The following is a 17,134-nucleotide window of genomic DNA, read 5'->3' as shown; positions in this document are numbered from 1 at the left end:
TTACGGTTCCCCTACTGCAACACTTTCTAGATATCCTGTTTGAAATGTTACCTATGCTAGCTATGAAGAGGTTTTGGCCGCATATAAATGAAGAAAATGCCTATGTGAGATCCAAGTCTTAAGGAAGTTGTGGTCTTTCACAACCACTGCATAGTGAGAAGGAGGCAACGAGACCTCCAAAATGAATCCACCTTAAATGTTCCATCTCTTCTATTCTGTAGGTTCTAAGTGGTGATTAGAAGGCAACCTCCTTTCTTTACAAAGTTGCTAAATGTATACAGATATTATTGCAAAATAAGTTATGAATGTGATCATCTTACTTGCTTATTATTCCAAATAAAACGATTGCTAAGTTTTGATCACAAAAATGGAAAGCCCTTGACAGCAGACGGAACCTCTCCTTTTTTTAAAACTGCTTATTTTGAAAAATATAGGGGCATATAGAGAAAGACATAACAAATATCAGGTAAATAGCAACCTGAATTAAATGTTAAAAAGCATCATTTTAATTATCTATGTTATATATAATACTTACATAATTATATTAAATACATTTATATGATAATATATGCATATGGATATTTTAATATGCATGTACACATTTATTACATGTAACTAATGTATATATACAAAACATATGTGATACAATGTATGTATATAATGCATGAAATATACATATGTGTATGTGTAAATTAAAGACTGTGTCTATACAGCTTTAAAAGGATAGAACATTTGAGAAACAGTGGATATATCTGTAAGCATCCCTAGTGTTATTTCACTCCATCTTTCCCCAAAGGCGATTGCGTCCATGAATTTGATATGAGTATCTTTCTACTTTATTTATGATATGTAATCAAAACAAAATATGTTTCCTGTATTTGAACAATTGTTAAATACTGTACATAATAATTCTGACTTTTTTCATTCCACACTGTATGTTATCGATATATCAATATTGATACAGGTATCTTTATATTTATTAATATTAAATTTTGATTACCATTTGAAAACATGAGTATAGAAAATATATGGAGTATATATATTAATTTTAAGAGCAAATATTTAAATTATTTCCTTTTATTACTAATACAAACTCTGGTGTATTTAATGTCCTTATGCACGTTTCCAAGTACATATGGATAAGTGAAAATTCTAAGGTACACACTTTTAAAAACTGATTTTAATAATTACACTCCCATTACTAATGTATCAGAATTTGGTATCACCAGACTTTTAAATTTTTATCAATTTGATAGTGTTGAGATGCTATCTCATTGTTTTTATTCACATTTCCACTTTTCTGGTGAGGTTAAGTATTTCTTTTTAAATAAACTATTGAAAGATAGCAGATAATGAAAAAATATATGGGTCTTAAGTGTACTTTTAAACATTTATATACATTTTAAAGAAATATTGCTGTATGCATACTGATTTAGGATTGCAGTATTCTTCTCCTGGACTGATCCATATGATACTCTCTTCTTATCACTAAAAAGTCTTTACTTCAGGTCTACTTTTAATGATGTTCACGTTGATACACAAGCTTTCTTTGTATTACTGTATACAGAGTTCATCTTTTTTTCCCTATTCTCCTACTTGTAGATCTTTTGTTTCTTTATATTTAAAGGTGTCTTTTGTATGAATCATAAAGTTTTTGTTTAGTGTAGTCTTATAATTTTAGCCTTGTACTTGGAATATGTTAACCATTTAAAAATTTAATTACTAACATACTTAAGTTGATATCTACCATTTTACTATTCACTTTCTATTTTAGCTCATCTTTTTATATCCAACAATTTGACTATGAAGTGGGTTATCTTTGTGTTTAATCTGATTGTGCATTATTTATATTTTTGAATCTGTGGTTGATATCTTTCAAAGTTATTGAAAATACTTAGCCATTATGTCTACGAATATTGCTCTGTTTGTCACTTCTTCTGGCACAACAATTATATAATTTAGAAATTTTGAAATTGTCTTATGCATTTCTTATCCTTTTTCTGCTTACTTTCCATTTATTTGTACTTTCTATACATTAGTATAGGTATTTGATATTAATTTTCCTTTCATTTCACTAGTTTTCAGTTCTACTATGTCCAATCATCCATTCTGCTATTAAACACATGAGTTAAATTCTTAATTACATGAATTATATTGTTCTAATTCTAGAATAGCTAGTTGATTTTTTTATAGATTCCAAGTCTAGTGAAAAATTTTGTCTTTTTACCTGTTTTATATTTCTTCTATTGTAATATATGTAATGCTATATACATGCCCATAGAAATATTACGCATATATATGTAGATATGTATATAATAGTTGTTAAATTTTTGAGTACTTATTTTCTTATTCCAATATCTCTCTCTACATGTCTAGAAATATTTTTATTACACGCCAAATATTGTGTATAAATGAACCAAAAATTCTCCAGATGATATATAGAGAAGGTTTATTTTTCCATTGTTAGACAGAATGATGGCTAACTCCAATCTAATCAAGAATTAATCTCAGGCAGGAGATGGATTGAATGTTTGTTAAAACGCAGATTACTCTTGGATTGGCCCTGTTGCTACATCATAGACTTTTCACGTGTCTGATTGAGAGCGATGTGGGTGTTGTTCGTATTCTCAAGTCTGAAATACTATGATTTCATTTTCAGATTTAGAGTTTTCTGTATTAATATTTTCTAGATAAATGTTCTAGGAATTAGAGAAAACTACATTGGATTCAATAAATGGTTGTTGAGTGAACAAAGAAATAATTTTAAAATCATTTTACCCTTTTGTTCTGAGTGAACTAAAGAAAAAAGGAATATTTACTTCCCACAGTTTTATATAGTTGATTTCAAAATGAAAGGAGGCATTAAGAATTTTTGCCAAATACTGTAACTATAAAGCAGCAGAACCATAATTCTAAATTTTATGACTAATTCCTTCCTCCACATTATATTTCCCTTTCCATATACCAACTCTTTATTCTCCATGCATGTCTCATATGAAGAGCATTGATAGGCAAAGGTAGGCATCAGATGGGAGTTGTGGTTTATTCTGAGCATGTACAATTGTAACACAATGAGGCATTAACAAAAATAAAATGAAGCAGATGAAATGAGGTAGAAAGAGGCAAAGAAAACCTTTTGGAATTAATATTGATGATAGTACAACTTTGTGAACTTTAAAAGTGTGACTTTTATGGCATGTGAACTTTATTTCAATAAAGCTGTTATAAAGATGGAATGTCAGCCACTCTTGCATTATCTTTGTATAAACAGAGTTGCTTAAGAGAGCTACTTTCTTCTTTTTATGCCTTTTCTTCCAGAACTTTAAGATTTCCAAAATAAAAAGTGTCAATGACTACTTCCATTTGCTTTACAACTCATTCATACAAAGTTAATACATGACATCTTTGTTGATGCTTTAAAGTACGTTTATTCACTGTATTATAGAGCAAGTGTACCAGTAAGGTGAAAAATAAAGCCATGCAATCACAAAGCCTCAACCTTGAGTAGATTCACAATAGCAGCAAAAACAAGAAAAGAATTGGGTTCCAAAGAAAGTATCAAACGCTCATGAATTCTATGACCATATTACATGCACAGCATCTGGAATTGCACTGATAAATCAAGAGTAGCAATGAGTACATCTAGCTTCGTCTGCTGCAACTAAAGTCTGATGGCTCATGGATGTCAACTTACCCGGTCAAGAGCTGCTTTCTCCAGTTCATTTTTCGCCACAGCTAATTTTCGTTCCAGATCAGTAAGCTGTTGGGCCTGTAAAATGAAAGAGAGGTAAATCTTTTTAGTAAATTCTACAACCTTTCCGCTCCACTTTAAGTATCTGTCATTCATTGCCAAAGAATTAGAAAAACAAAAACAAAAACAAAAACCTTGTGAAATTCATTTAGAATGCAGGTTAAAAATACTCTATTACATGCTCATTTGGTTAAGCTGCAGAAAATGTTGTTCTGGATGAATATACACTAAATGTTTCACTGGGTCAAAATGTCTAGTTGCAAAGTTCCAGCTCATGTCCCAGAAAATATTTGTGGTATAAATCCATCAGTCATGTTTCTAGTTGCTATGGACTAAATTTTGTCCCCCACTAAAACTCATGTGTTGAAGCTCTACACCTCTCCCACACACCATGTAACTGTATTTGGGGATAAGGCCTTTAGGGAGGTAATTAAGGTTCAATGAGGTCATAAAGGTGAGGTCCTGATCCCACAGAATTGGTGTCCTTATAAGAAGAGGAAGAGACACCAGAGACCTCTCTCCACCCTCACACAGAGGGAAGATACAGTGAGAAGTCACCATCTGCAAGCCAGAAAGAGCTCTCACTAGAAACTGAATCTGCCAGCACCTTGATCCCAGAACCATGAGCAAATAGATTCTGTTATTTAAGCCACCCATTCTGTTGTATTTTGTTAAGGCACCCTGAGAAGCCTAATACAATAGTATTCACTCTTTTTCTATTTTTATTTTTAAACCAGTATAACTCTATCCCACCGTATCTCTGTATCTTTGCAAATGTCACAACTGTACTGCTAAAGAAAAGAGCCTCAGATTTGGAAGATGTGTTTTAAAGTCCTGCCTCCACCAATGCCTAGCTACTGTATATACTACACTTATATACTGACAAAGAGATGCTCTGCAGGCTCACACAGGATCTGCAGAAGGGGCGGCCTCCCCTCATGCCTCAGAGCCTCTCTACACCTCTGGCTTTTGCCAGTCTCCTACATTTAGCCGATGAAAAGAATTTCAATCTGGAAGGAACAGAGGCTCTTTCTGATGGTCTTGTGAGGCAAGGGGATTGAGTTCGCCTGGGAGGAGTCAGCAGAGGGGGCCCATCACTTCTGCAGTGACCAGGATGTTCCCACTCTGGATCTCCATCCTGGGTGTTACAATGCTGTGGGTTTGTAGCAAGGCTGTAGCCAACCACCAAAGTGCCTACTTGTCTTTTGCTCTTCCCTTCTCTCCCTCACGGTCTGGAAAATAGCACCCTGCACCACTGTCCTTGAATAACCTTTTTTTTTTTTTTTTTTTTTTTTTTGCCTTATGGTAAGCACCTAGGCAGGAGGAGAAGGTGAGGATATTTTTCTTGATTATGAAAACCTATATCCATTCTTTGTGTCCATGCATAGTTTTCATCCCCTAAATCGATCTGTGCTACTTTCCACACTTGACTCTTGTGGACAATAATTTTCCAGTAGGCAATTGTTGCCCTTAAACAGTAACCTAATCATGTACATGAAATATATATGTGCACTTCTAAATACACAATAATGTTTAAAAATAAAATCATTCTGAATGAGGGAGAGAGAGAGAGAGGACTGATGAAGAGGGTTGTTTCCAATTTGAGGGCACCTCCAAGTGCTCTGAACACTCATAAGCTCTGAACTGTGGGCCCCCCTTGGCCTGTCTGTCTCTGTCTTTCTGGCCACCTGCCCGCACATCAGGAGGGCTTCAGGACCATAGGCCTCAGTCTCGCATTCCTGGCCCGGGCTTGGGCCACTCTGCTGGCCCTGCATTGCGGCTGCCCCGGGTCCAGCTGCATTCCTCAACCACAGAGCACTCAAGACTTCCCTTGTGACAATCCCTGCTACTGAAGGCCCTGCCAGAGCCAGCTTCTGTCCATAGGACTGAGGCCCAAAAGAAGGAAGAAGAGTGGTCCTTCTGTCTGTCCCCAGCTTCTAGGCCGAGGACAGGAGTTAGGGAAGACAGGGAGGGGCAGCGCGTGGGCCTTAGTGGGATAGTGGCCATCCCCACGCCCCTGGTGGCTGTAGGCAAGCTCCTGGGAACTCGTGTGGGAAGAGGGCAAGAGTGCCAGCACCAGCCTCAGTGCCAATCAACATTCTCGGTCACCCGCTGGAAGGGAGTTAGTGCTGCCCCGAAATCGCCTATGTCTTGAACACCTTTCTACCCCCACAAAGCACCTCATGATATCTTCATCCTCAGGGTCCTTTAGGTGGGCAGCCTCTCTCCTCAAGATGCTGTCATTCATTATCCGCAGTCCAGAGGGCGGGGTCTGCATAGTTACAAGTCCTCCTGCCTCCATCCCTCTCCCTCCTTGTGTGGGTTTCAGCCTAAATCCTGTCATCCACACCAAGGGACTCCCACTAAAAGATGACTTCAGGGTGTGCAGCCACCCAGAAAGCCTGTATCAGGACAGGTTGAATGAATTCCAACAGAAATAGCAAATATGCCTTTGAAAGCTCATTGCCATTAGTTCCCAGGATTTCAAGTATTTACCTCTTCTAAGAACTCATTGAACTTGGAATGAGCTCTAAAATCTAGCCAAGAGATCTTGGGATACAAAAGGTTACAAAAACAGTATGAAAAGCAATCACAGGAATTGCAGATTTGGACTCATATTATCATACTTTGGTCTTAGTTTTGAAAGGATCAGCCATTGGATTAAATCATATATCGTATTTATATAATTATAGAAAATAAAAACAGGTCTGTGGGTTTTAAAGCATCAGAAAACCTATGAAAGACAGGAGAGTTTACCAGATTGTGAATTTTGTCTGTTTTAAGTCATTTATGTGCTTTGTCAATTTAATTCCCATGAAAAAAAAGGGTAGGGTTAGTTCTGGGGAGGTAGTCGTGAATCTAGAGTAGCTTTCACTCACATCCAGTCTTTGAATAAGTATCTATAAAGTGATTAGTTTTGTTCAGACTAAGAAGGAAACATCATCTGTGTACATAGGTTGAAAATACACATGAGGCAGCAAGCATGTAAAGTGAAAATCACCATATGAGACTCTAACTGCTAAGCTGAGAGCGTGTGTAAGCTGCAATAGAGAACAGAGGAGGCCTGAGAAGTCAGAGTATTCTTCCTAATAAGAATAACACCAAAAAAACATAACATTTAATCTTTATGTAAGTATATTTTCTCATTTGAGATTTATAACATGAGAGGCTAGAGTCCATATAATAATTTTTAATTTACTCAAAAAATTGTGAAGCTCCACAGCTCCAAGTTTTTATAGACCACAAAACACTGGAGCCTGGCTTGGCTCTGCCGTCCGGTCTATCAATTCTGGAGCTGCTCTTCCTTGCTCTTTTTCTCAAGGATCCACCTTAAATTGGGCTAGATTATGAAGGATGAAATCAATGCTGTATTTAATGCAAAAACTGTCTTTTTTTCCTAAGAAACCTAAATGTATAGTCGTAGCATGAAGCAAACAGAAAGGACATAATATAGACAGTTAAATTTTATCTGAAATTTTAATGAACCATTTTACAAAATTTTGGCAAATGCATACATCTGCAAGGCTCTAATTCATTATTTATACATTAGGTGTGTAATTCAATATTTCTGAAAACTCACTGGGACAGGGATTATCTTAATCCTTTTCCACTTCCTTCCCTCTAGGTGAGAATATCCAGGTATCTTCTTTCTAATTTTCTGGTGAATTTCCCCGAGATTTGTAGAATATGAAAATATTTATACCTAAAAAGGACCTGAAACGAGTTTAACACTAAATGTATTAGAATATTAAACATAAATTAAACACATGAGATCTACGGAAAGCATATATGTCTTGTGAATGGGATGTGAAGGTAGATTATGGGTAGCGACAGAAGAAGAAGGCACTGATGATGGGGTCATGAAGTTCTATCCATTTGTCTTGACTGTGCTGCAAATTTGTTCCAAGACTTCTGGCAGCCAGGTATTAAAAAAAAAAAAAAAAATTGTTGGCTCCAAAACTGTCATCACCAAAGAGAGTAAACACACCAGAGACACACATGGGGCAGGGTTTTTCCAAGCAACAGGTTCTAATATAAAATTATAACAAACGGATTTTATAATTCAACTTGGAGAATCAATTTGTTTTTCAGGAGCCAAGAAAATGTGGCACAAAATCACAGTTCATTTTAAACTAAGTATAACACCTAGGCTACACTGATGTGTGTGTGTGTGTGTGTGTGTGTGTGTGTGTGTTTTTCCACCGAGACACAGAAAGCAGTAGGAGCAAGTCAAAATATTGGCTTTCCCAGAAAGAGAAAGACAAACGCCATATGATATCACTTATATGTGGAGTCTAAAACATGACACAGATGAACTTATCTACGAAACAGAAACAGACTATGACATAGCAAACAGATTCGTGGTTGCCAAGGGGGAAGATGGATGGGGGGAGGGATGGATTGGGAGTTTAGAGTTAGCAGATGCAAATTATTACATAGAGAATAGATAAACAACAAGGTCCTACTGTATAGCACAGGGAACTATTGTCAATATCCTGTGATAAACCATAATGGAAAAGAATATGAAAAATAATGTATATATATATATATGTATAACTGAATCACTTTGCTGTACAGCAGAAATTAACATGATATTGTAAATGAACTATACTTGAATAAAATAAATTTTAAAAAAAGAAAAATATTGACTTTCCTCTTAGGATATGCACAATAATTCTTCTCTTTCTCACACACTCTATAAGATTGATTGAAATACAATTGGCTGATAAATAGCTTAGATGCCAAGATAAAGAAATTAAACTTTTTTTTTTTGTCACCATTGAGTCTTACCAATTAGCAATGCCTTAGACATAATGAGTCAACAACATTAAAAGAATTAAATCCCTGACTATATTGGGTTAAATTGAGAAGAGATGAGGGACAGTACAGACTTCTGAATGCTAATTAAGGTCTCAGCTCTTTAATCTTCTGATAAAACATAGGAAGAAGAAGCACCACAGGGGTATCAGCATAATGATGTCAAGCCACACTCTTCTCTGGCATGGGCTTCTTGCTTGGAAAGACTAACCTGGACATGGTCCCAGCTAGGGCCAGATCAGGGAAGTGTTTATACAGACCCTGAATACGGAATTCAGAACAGAGCCATCTCCTAGTGTTTTAGCCACTACGGAGTTATAATAAGCAATCTTACAAGACTACCGTGACTCATTTGTTGAGGATATAACTCAGTAGAGAACTAGATTAGGAGGGGGGTCATTGAGGGGCCTGGAAGTAACAGCCAACATTACAATAAGCTTTTAGGTGGCATCAGCAAAACAAGGTCAGAAATCTTTACAAGTTTTCTAACAATATGTTTGCTACTTTGTTATTAATAAGATGATACTTGCTGTACATTTTGGTACCAATAAGAACCCTCAATCAAGCTTGTTGCAGCAAATTTTGCAGAAATAGGGATAGTGAGTACAAGAGAAGTCCATTGGAGTGTGGGAAGAAAACATTAGAAATTCTAAATTTTAATTTAGATTTTAAAAATGTAAAATAGGTGGCATTATAAAACACTCTGTAGTCTACATTTTTATTCTAAAATATTCCGTGGTTGTTCTAATATAAAAATATCAGAACTTATTTTTACATATTTTTTAAGTTTCACCACTGCTTTCCTTTCATTTTGTTTATGTTTATAATGTACATAATATAGAAGTAAAATAATAAGATGATAATAAAAGATAACAACAACAGCCTAAACTTGTGAGATATATATATATTCCTCATAACAACTCTATTTGGTTCATAGTATGTCTTTCATCCTTTTTAAATGAGGAAGCTGAGACACAGATTTATCAAATATCTTGCTCAAGGTCACACAGCTGGGGAATGACAGATCTGGAACTCAAACCTAGGCAGTTTGGATCCAAAGCTGGTCCTCCTAACCACTAAAGATGTGAGTGTATATAATTTATTACCAATACATATACATATATCGAATGATATGTGCTTAAAATTTATTAATATGCTTTATGGTTAGAAATGTTTGGAGACCACTTAGAAGATTGGTGGAATTTTGGGTGTTTAAGATTATTCATCCAATGAGGATAATAAGTTCATAACAGAGATGTTTTCAAATACTCAGTAGGGTGTACTAGGTATTTGGTGAAAGGATAATAATAGGATTGCTTTTCTTAAGTGCATGATTCAATGCATCTATTAGTATTTATGAAGCACGTGCTCCCTGATCGGCAGCACTAACCTAGAAGCTGTGGATAATACTCAAGAGATATAACACAGAACAAAACACCACCACCGTCATCTCTACGTTCCACTTTACCACTGAGTTAAGGAGGCAGAAAGTCAAAAACTCCTTCCTGCTTCTACTCACTCCCATAAAAGTATAAAGTTGTAGCACCAAGATTATATTTGGTCATCGGATTGTTTGATGCAGCACCTGTTCATTTCAACATTAATAACTTGGTTATAATTCTGAGAGACTTGGAATTGAATGACTAATATATGTAAAAGGAACAAAGATCTCAAATTGCACAGGAATAACTTACATAACGTCTGGTTATAAGTGCTATTAAAAGTCAATGTTAATATGTAAAAATTATAAAGTTCAGCAAGGCTTTTCATTGGGAAATAAGAGCAGATATACATATTTTTTTCTCAAAGTTAAATTCTTATAAGTATCTTATTGCCATTATGTGTATGTGTACATGCATTGTAGTGATTATGGTCACTAAAGAAAACTTATCGCAAATAATTTTTTATTATGTTCTCGATATCGATTCCCTTTCTCCCCTCAAAAATGCCTAGACTTTGGAGGTGACTGCTTCACACTCTTTCTCAGCCATATTATTTTAGGAGACATTATCTCAACACTCAGTACCAGAGATGAGGATGCAGTTTCTTAAAGTAATTGCTCTATATCAACTCCCTAGTCAAACGATTATATTGGGTTTGGACATCTAATTAATGTCAGGTCAGAGACAAGAAGATATTTACTGGTGGCTTCTTGCAATGAAAGCTGCCTCTCTTCATCCGAGTGAATAAAAAGTATATTCTCTTTTTCTTGGTAGTATAGTATGAGGATGTTTACGTCTAGGCTCGAATCGGCATTATTTATAAAATAAAAGAGGACAACATGAGGTTAAACTTGTCCTATAGACGAAAGCAAAGCATATAAAATAGATAGGATAGGATCTGGTGACTTAGAAAACTTCACAATCAAACCACACCTTAAGTCAAATGAATTTGTATTTTTGGTTATTGTGAGTAAATAAAATTCATTTTTATTAATTAAATTATTGTTAGATATTTATATTTTTGTTATTTAAGAATAAAAAGATTCAAGATTCTTGACATGACACAGTAACTGGTTTTGGACTAGTCCTCCTCTCGTAAACAATTATGAGCTAATCATGCCCAGCTGTGAACCTTGAAATATTGGAACCTCACTAGGTAAGACTCATGACTACTCCAGCTTTCTACCTGAGGACAATTTCCTGACCTAAGTGCAAAGGGCTGTGGTCCAAGCAGATCACTGTAGTTGGACTGAACTGTGGAGACAGAGATCAGAGTTTGCGGCAGATTAAATGGCTGGGGTATATGGGGCAGAGCAGCAGAGAAAAGTGAGGTGAGCAGGGCAGGGCCTCCAAAAGTCAGGTTGTTGGGAGATGTTCCTGCAAGTCCTTGGCTGAGAGTTGGACTGCACATACACAAAGCAATACATTACACAAGGCTAATCACAAAGAAACTGTTATATGACTCACAGCAGAACAGAAACCCTAGAGGTTGAGCACTGCAAAAGGATGCTAGCATTCTACAGACATTCACAAACGTTATCAACACCACAGGCATCAAAGCGACAGCCTTTAGGTTAATAGCCTTGCATAAGAGCAGTGGTTGGCAAACTACAGCCCAAATTCCAAATCTGGCCTACTGCCTTTTTTTTTTTTAACATGTGCATGTTTTTTTTTTAAATTAATTAATTAATTAATTATTTTTTTGGCTGGGTTGGGTCTTTGCTGCTGCGCATAGGCTTTCTCTAGTTGCGTCAAGCGGGGGCTTCTCTTCGTTGCGGTGCACAGGCTTCTCACTGCGGTGGCTTCTCTTGTTGGGGAGCACGGGCTCTAGGCATGCAGGCTTCAGTAGTTATGGCACGCAGGCTCGGTAGTTGTGGCTTGCAGGCTCTAGAGCACAGGCTCAGTAGTTGTGGCTCATGGGCTTAGTTGCTCTGCAGCATGTGGGGTCTTCCCGGACCAGGACTTGAACCTGTGTCCCCTGCATTGGCAGGCAGATTCTTAACCACTAGGCCACCAGGGAAGTCCCTGCCTGTTTTCATAAATAGAATTTTATTGGAACACAGCCACCTTTATTTATTTATGTATTGTCTTGTTGTTTTTGTTCTACCTTGGTGGAATTGAGTAGTTGCGATAGAGACCATATAAGTTTGCAAAGACTAAAATATTTACTGTGTGATAATTTACAGAAAAAGTTTGCTGAGTCTTGCCCTAGTATAAAGTCCACTTTTAAGCTTGCCTTAAGAAAGTCTAAATCAAAACCTAGATACGATTCTGGGACATGGGGCTAGGGGAAGATTTTTGGAGATTTAGCTCAGTCAAGTGAGAGAAGCTTAAGCTTTATCATGGACTTTTCACATATCTGCACTGACAAAATATAAAGTCAACTCTACATCAAGGTAAATATCAGTGTTTAACTGTATTATTGGACAAAAATTAATTATCTTCTTCTGAAGATAAAATCCAGAATCTCTGTAATATATAAGTGACAGTGTCTAGCACAAAATAAAATCTTACCGGTATGCAAAGAAATGAAATGTATGACCTGAAGTTAAAAGAGTAGACAGACAATGGTAGCCAATATCTAGATGGCTCATATGTTGGATATAATATTGTAAGGCAGCTATTAAAAATACTATCAAAAAATTAAAGGTAACATGTTCTTAATTAGTGACGAGATAGGTAATTTTAGCAGAAAAACTGTATTATGAAAAAGAACCAGGGCTTCCCTGGTGGCGCAGTGGTTAAGAATCCGCCTGCCGATGCAGGGAACATGGGTTCAAGCCCTGGTCCGGGAAGATCCCACATGCCGGGAGCAACTAAGCCCGTGCGTCACAGCTACTGAGCCTCCACTCTAGAGCCCGTGAGCCACAACTACTGAAGGCTGCGCACCTAGAGCCCGTGCTCCACAACAAGAGAAGCCACTGCAATGAGAAGCCCGCACACCACAACGAAGAGTAGCCCCGCTCGCTGCAACTAGAGAAAGCCCACGTGCAGCAACGAAGGCCCAATGCAGCCAAAAATAAATAAAATAAATTTTAAAAAAAAGAACCAAATGGAAATTCTAGAAAGAAAAATTTCACTGGATAGACTTATCAAAAAAATGCAGATGAGAGAAGAAAGAGCTACTAAATATGAAATGATATCAACAGAAATTATTCATTCTGAAAAGCTGTAAGGGAAAAAAAAGCTTGAAAAAACATGAATGGCGGGGGCCTCAGAGATCTTTAGAACAATGTTAAAAACACTAACATGTGTATTGGAATAATGGAAGAAGAGTGTGAAAAAAAATGGAAAAAAACATTTAAAATTATTAGAAAAATTTAATGAAAGATGTGAAAAACCTGTATGTTGTAAATTACGCAACATTACTGGCAGAAATGGCAGAAATTCTAAATTAGTGGAAAGATATACCATGTCTATGTATTGAAGCATTAAATCCTGTTGAACTGAAATATTCAATATTCTTATGATACCTGTTCTCCCCATATTAATCTATAGATAAAATGCAAACCAGGTTAGCATTCCGGTAGGATTTCTTTTTTTTTCCTATAAATTTACTAAACTGTCCCTAAAACTTGTATCTAAAATAATATTTTAAAAAACACTGGAGTGTAGGACTTAACGCTGTCTGATTTCAAGACTAACTCTGAAGCTACATTAATAAGGACAGTGTAGCATTAGCACAAAAATAGACGTATACTGAAATAAATTATAAGAGAATCCAGAAATCTACTCATACAAATATAGTCAATTGAAAACATACATAGTCATTTGACTTTTGAAAAAGATAAAAATGTAAATAATTCAATGTGTAAAAAATAATAACTTCAATAAATGGTGATAAAGGAATTGAAGATTATGTATATGTGTGTGTAAAATCAAACTTGACCTTTTTTTTAAAATTTATTTTACTCAAGTATAGTTGATTTACAATGTTGTGCTAATTTCTTTTTTTTTTTTCTTTTTGGCAGCACCGCACAGCATGCCGAATCCCAGTTCCCCGACCAGGTATGGAACCCGTGCTCCCTGCGTTGGAAGGGCAGAGTCTTAACCACTGGACCTCCAGGGAAGTCCCAAGCTTGACCTTTTATTTACACCATTCACAAGTGCTAATTTAAAATGAATCATAACCTAAATGTAAAAGATAAAAGTATAGAACTTCTGGAAGATAATTTTTATGACCTTGAGATAGGCAAAATTTTCTTAGATAAGACTAAAAAAATCCAAACATAAAAGAAAAAATTGATGAATTAGACTTTATCAATTTAAACATTTTGCTCTTCAATACAGACGGACTGTTAAGAGAATAAAAACTCAAGTCATAACTGAGAGAAAGTATTTGCAAAATATATATCAGACAGAGAAACTGAATCCAAGGTATATAAATGAAACAAACTCAATTATAAGAGTATGAACAGCCAATTTTTTACAAAGGGTCAAAGAATTGAATAAGTTGATATACAAATGACAAATAAGCTTATGAGAACATGTTCAACATCATTAATTATCAAGCAAAGCAATTAAAACCACAATAAAATGCCATTTCCTTCACTAGAAAACTTAACCATAATATTTTGGCTAATCACTAAAACTCTCTAAAAAATTACTTCATGAGAGATTAATGATCTCTGAGTCAGAGTTGTTGCGTAACCTTTGCCACTAACTGTTTGATCTCAGATTCCCTGTAAATAAAATAAGAATTTTGGAGTAGACTACTTTTAATGTCTTTTCAAGATGATGGAATTTATGATTCCTTGGGTGCTTTCCAGTTAATGTACTAGAGTAGACAAAATAACATCTGATTATATTTCCTAACTTTTACAAAATGAGCCATTTTTAATATTCTACATACATTTTGTGTTACTCCTTTCTTAAATTTGATTCCTAAATATCTTTTCAAATTGGTAGGGGTGTAATTCAACATATGTAAAATTATGGTACTATTACATTAAAGATTTCAGTAAGTGGAAAGACACCTGTTAAATATTAGTAATCTATGTTTTTTCTCAAATTGCTTTAAAATTTTATAATCTCATGTTTTATCTTTCACTCAGAAATTATTATTTCAAAAACCTTTTGGAATTCATTCAGCCTTTTTGTGGGTTATTGAACCATGAACATGTTGTTTTCAACAGTTAGCAAATTTTATCAGTATCCTTTATTTGTGGGCAGAGATATTCCAAAGAAACTTTGATGTGAATCAACAAAGTTGACAGGTTGCATCCTCAGAAATTTGAATGCAGGCCTGAGGATAATGCTGAAGAAATGAAGCGTTCAGCAGAAAACGAGTCCTTTAAAATTTACTTTTATGCCAGATGAATTTCACAGATAACTCACTATGCCATTCATATTACTAAAAAATAACGTCTTAAATATACAATGGAACTAGTATTATGCATATAGAATTGGTATCAAAGAAAGATAGAGGAAAAGATGGAGGCAGAGAGGAGTGATTTTCCACCCATTCACTATTTTCTATCACTGATTAGACATTTGCCATAGACAAATCATCTTTAATGCCCAAATATCTTCTTATAGATTTTTGTTTCTTATATTAGTCTTGGGAAGCATGATAAGACTTTCTAGCTACTTTCTTGATACTCCATTTAGCTTTTTAGATCTTAACTAACAAGTCCTAAACTCTAAACTACATATCTAGAAGTTCTAAAACATGGTGAAACATATCTGGAAGTTTTATTCACCATGGCTGTCATTAAAAATAAAAACATTTGCCTTCATGAAAGAAGGATGTCAGATGCTTCCTTTCATAATGTTCATTGAGGAATTTCTGTGATCTATGTAAACCTGGATTGAATACACTGCTTTGAGATATGATCTAGAAGGATCTCATTTTTCTTTACTGTGGAATTTATTGATTTCATAAAGGTAAAAACCTTTCCTATGTTACTATGAATCTATTTTGTCTTTGTATATACTAATTTTTTTAGGAGATGATAACTGCTAGGAGTGATGGACCCAGATGATATTATACTATGTAATTATCAATTTGAAAGAGACTGAGAAGAAATGAAGGTTATCTGAACTGTGCCTTTGTTAGGCAGATATCATCAACTCAATGTATACTTGTATCAGTTGAAATCCTGGATGAGAGATAGCCCTTGAAACTACACAGATAGCTTGCTGATTAACCACAGAAATTAATAGACACCTCAAATAATTGTGAAATGAGAATAAGTAGAAAATATTTGGGGTTTTTTTTACTATATTTATGGGTATTTTTTGTATTCACATATATTCTCTTATCTAATATTAGTCTATGTTTTTTCTTCTTATTCTCTCTTTCTTTGTTATCACCTAGTAAAAATATCTTTTTATAATTACTACATCGTGGCAGATGCATGTCCATTCCCACACATTACCTCCCAAATTTTATCATTAACCGTAAGACATAAATAGTATTACCCACATTTCACAAAAGAGGAAATAGAATAAACAAAGAACTAGAATGAAGTTTTAGCACCAAACTGTCTGACTCCAAACATACTGGACTGGGCTGCTTTTGCTCTAACAATTTAAAACCTAATTTAACAACACAGGCCCTATGGTACACCTGCAAGATAGACAATTTTAGTCCATGGCACAGTTTTAACTTCCTCTTTACCTTGCTCTGTCCTTGTAATGCCACTTAGCTCCCAAGAAACAACTTTCTTATTTTTATTTTTAATCCTGTAGAATATTACTATTACTCTCAGTAAAATGTTTTGTATTTATATTCTAAAACATATTTTTTTATTCCACAAATGGGCAAGCACATTAAACCAAAGGTTCTTCAAGGACTGAGACACCTCTGGCTTACCACAGTCCTCACTGTCCCAGACCCTTCTGTATTATCTGTAATAGTTGACTATCTCCTCTTCTAGAAAATTGCCCACTTTGACCTCTTGAAAAACTTGAATCATCTTCCACTTATTCCAACTCTGTTCATCTTTTGCTTGATACTTCTCTGCTTTATATTCTGCTTCTTCTTCCTCTTGTCTCTACCTGAAGTTGAGAGTTTATGAAAAGCCTAGATCCTATTACACCTATGACTCATCAAACAGTCCTATGCCCATGGCTTTCCATACCATTTTTTAAGTTCCTTGAAATATGTGTCAAATCATCA

At 35.3% G+C, this 17,134-nt stretch overlaps 1 protein-coding gene across 1 annotated transcript in view; it reads right to left on the bottom strand.

Annotated features, from left to right (window-relative positions):
• LUZP2 (leucine zipper protein 2) overlaps positions 1-17,134 on the bottom strand; it is a 228,118-nt gene that overhangs the window by 57,020 nt on the left and 153,964 nt on the right. Inside the window, exon 5 of the mRNA XM_068555794.1 lies at positions 3,695-3,769. Coding sequence (XP_068411895.1) covers positions 3,695-3,769 — 75 coding nt within the window. The remainder of the gene's footprint in view (positions 1-3,694; positions 3,770-17,134) is intronic.

This window comes from Eschrichtius robustus, chromosome 11 (genome assembly GCF_028021215.1).
Source record: "Eschrichtius robustus isolate mEscRob2 chromosome 11, mEscRob2.pri, whole genome shotgun sequence".
NCBI classification, from domain to species: Eukaryota; Metazoa; Chordata; class Mammalia; order Artiodactyla; family Eschrichtiidae; genus Eschrichtius; species Eschrichtius robustus.
The sequence above is the reverse complement of the archived record's forward strand: the minus strand, read 5'-3'. Positions and strand labels throughout refer to the sequence as shown.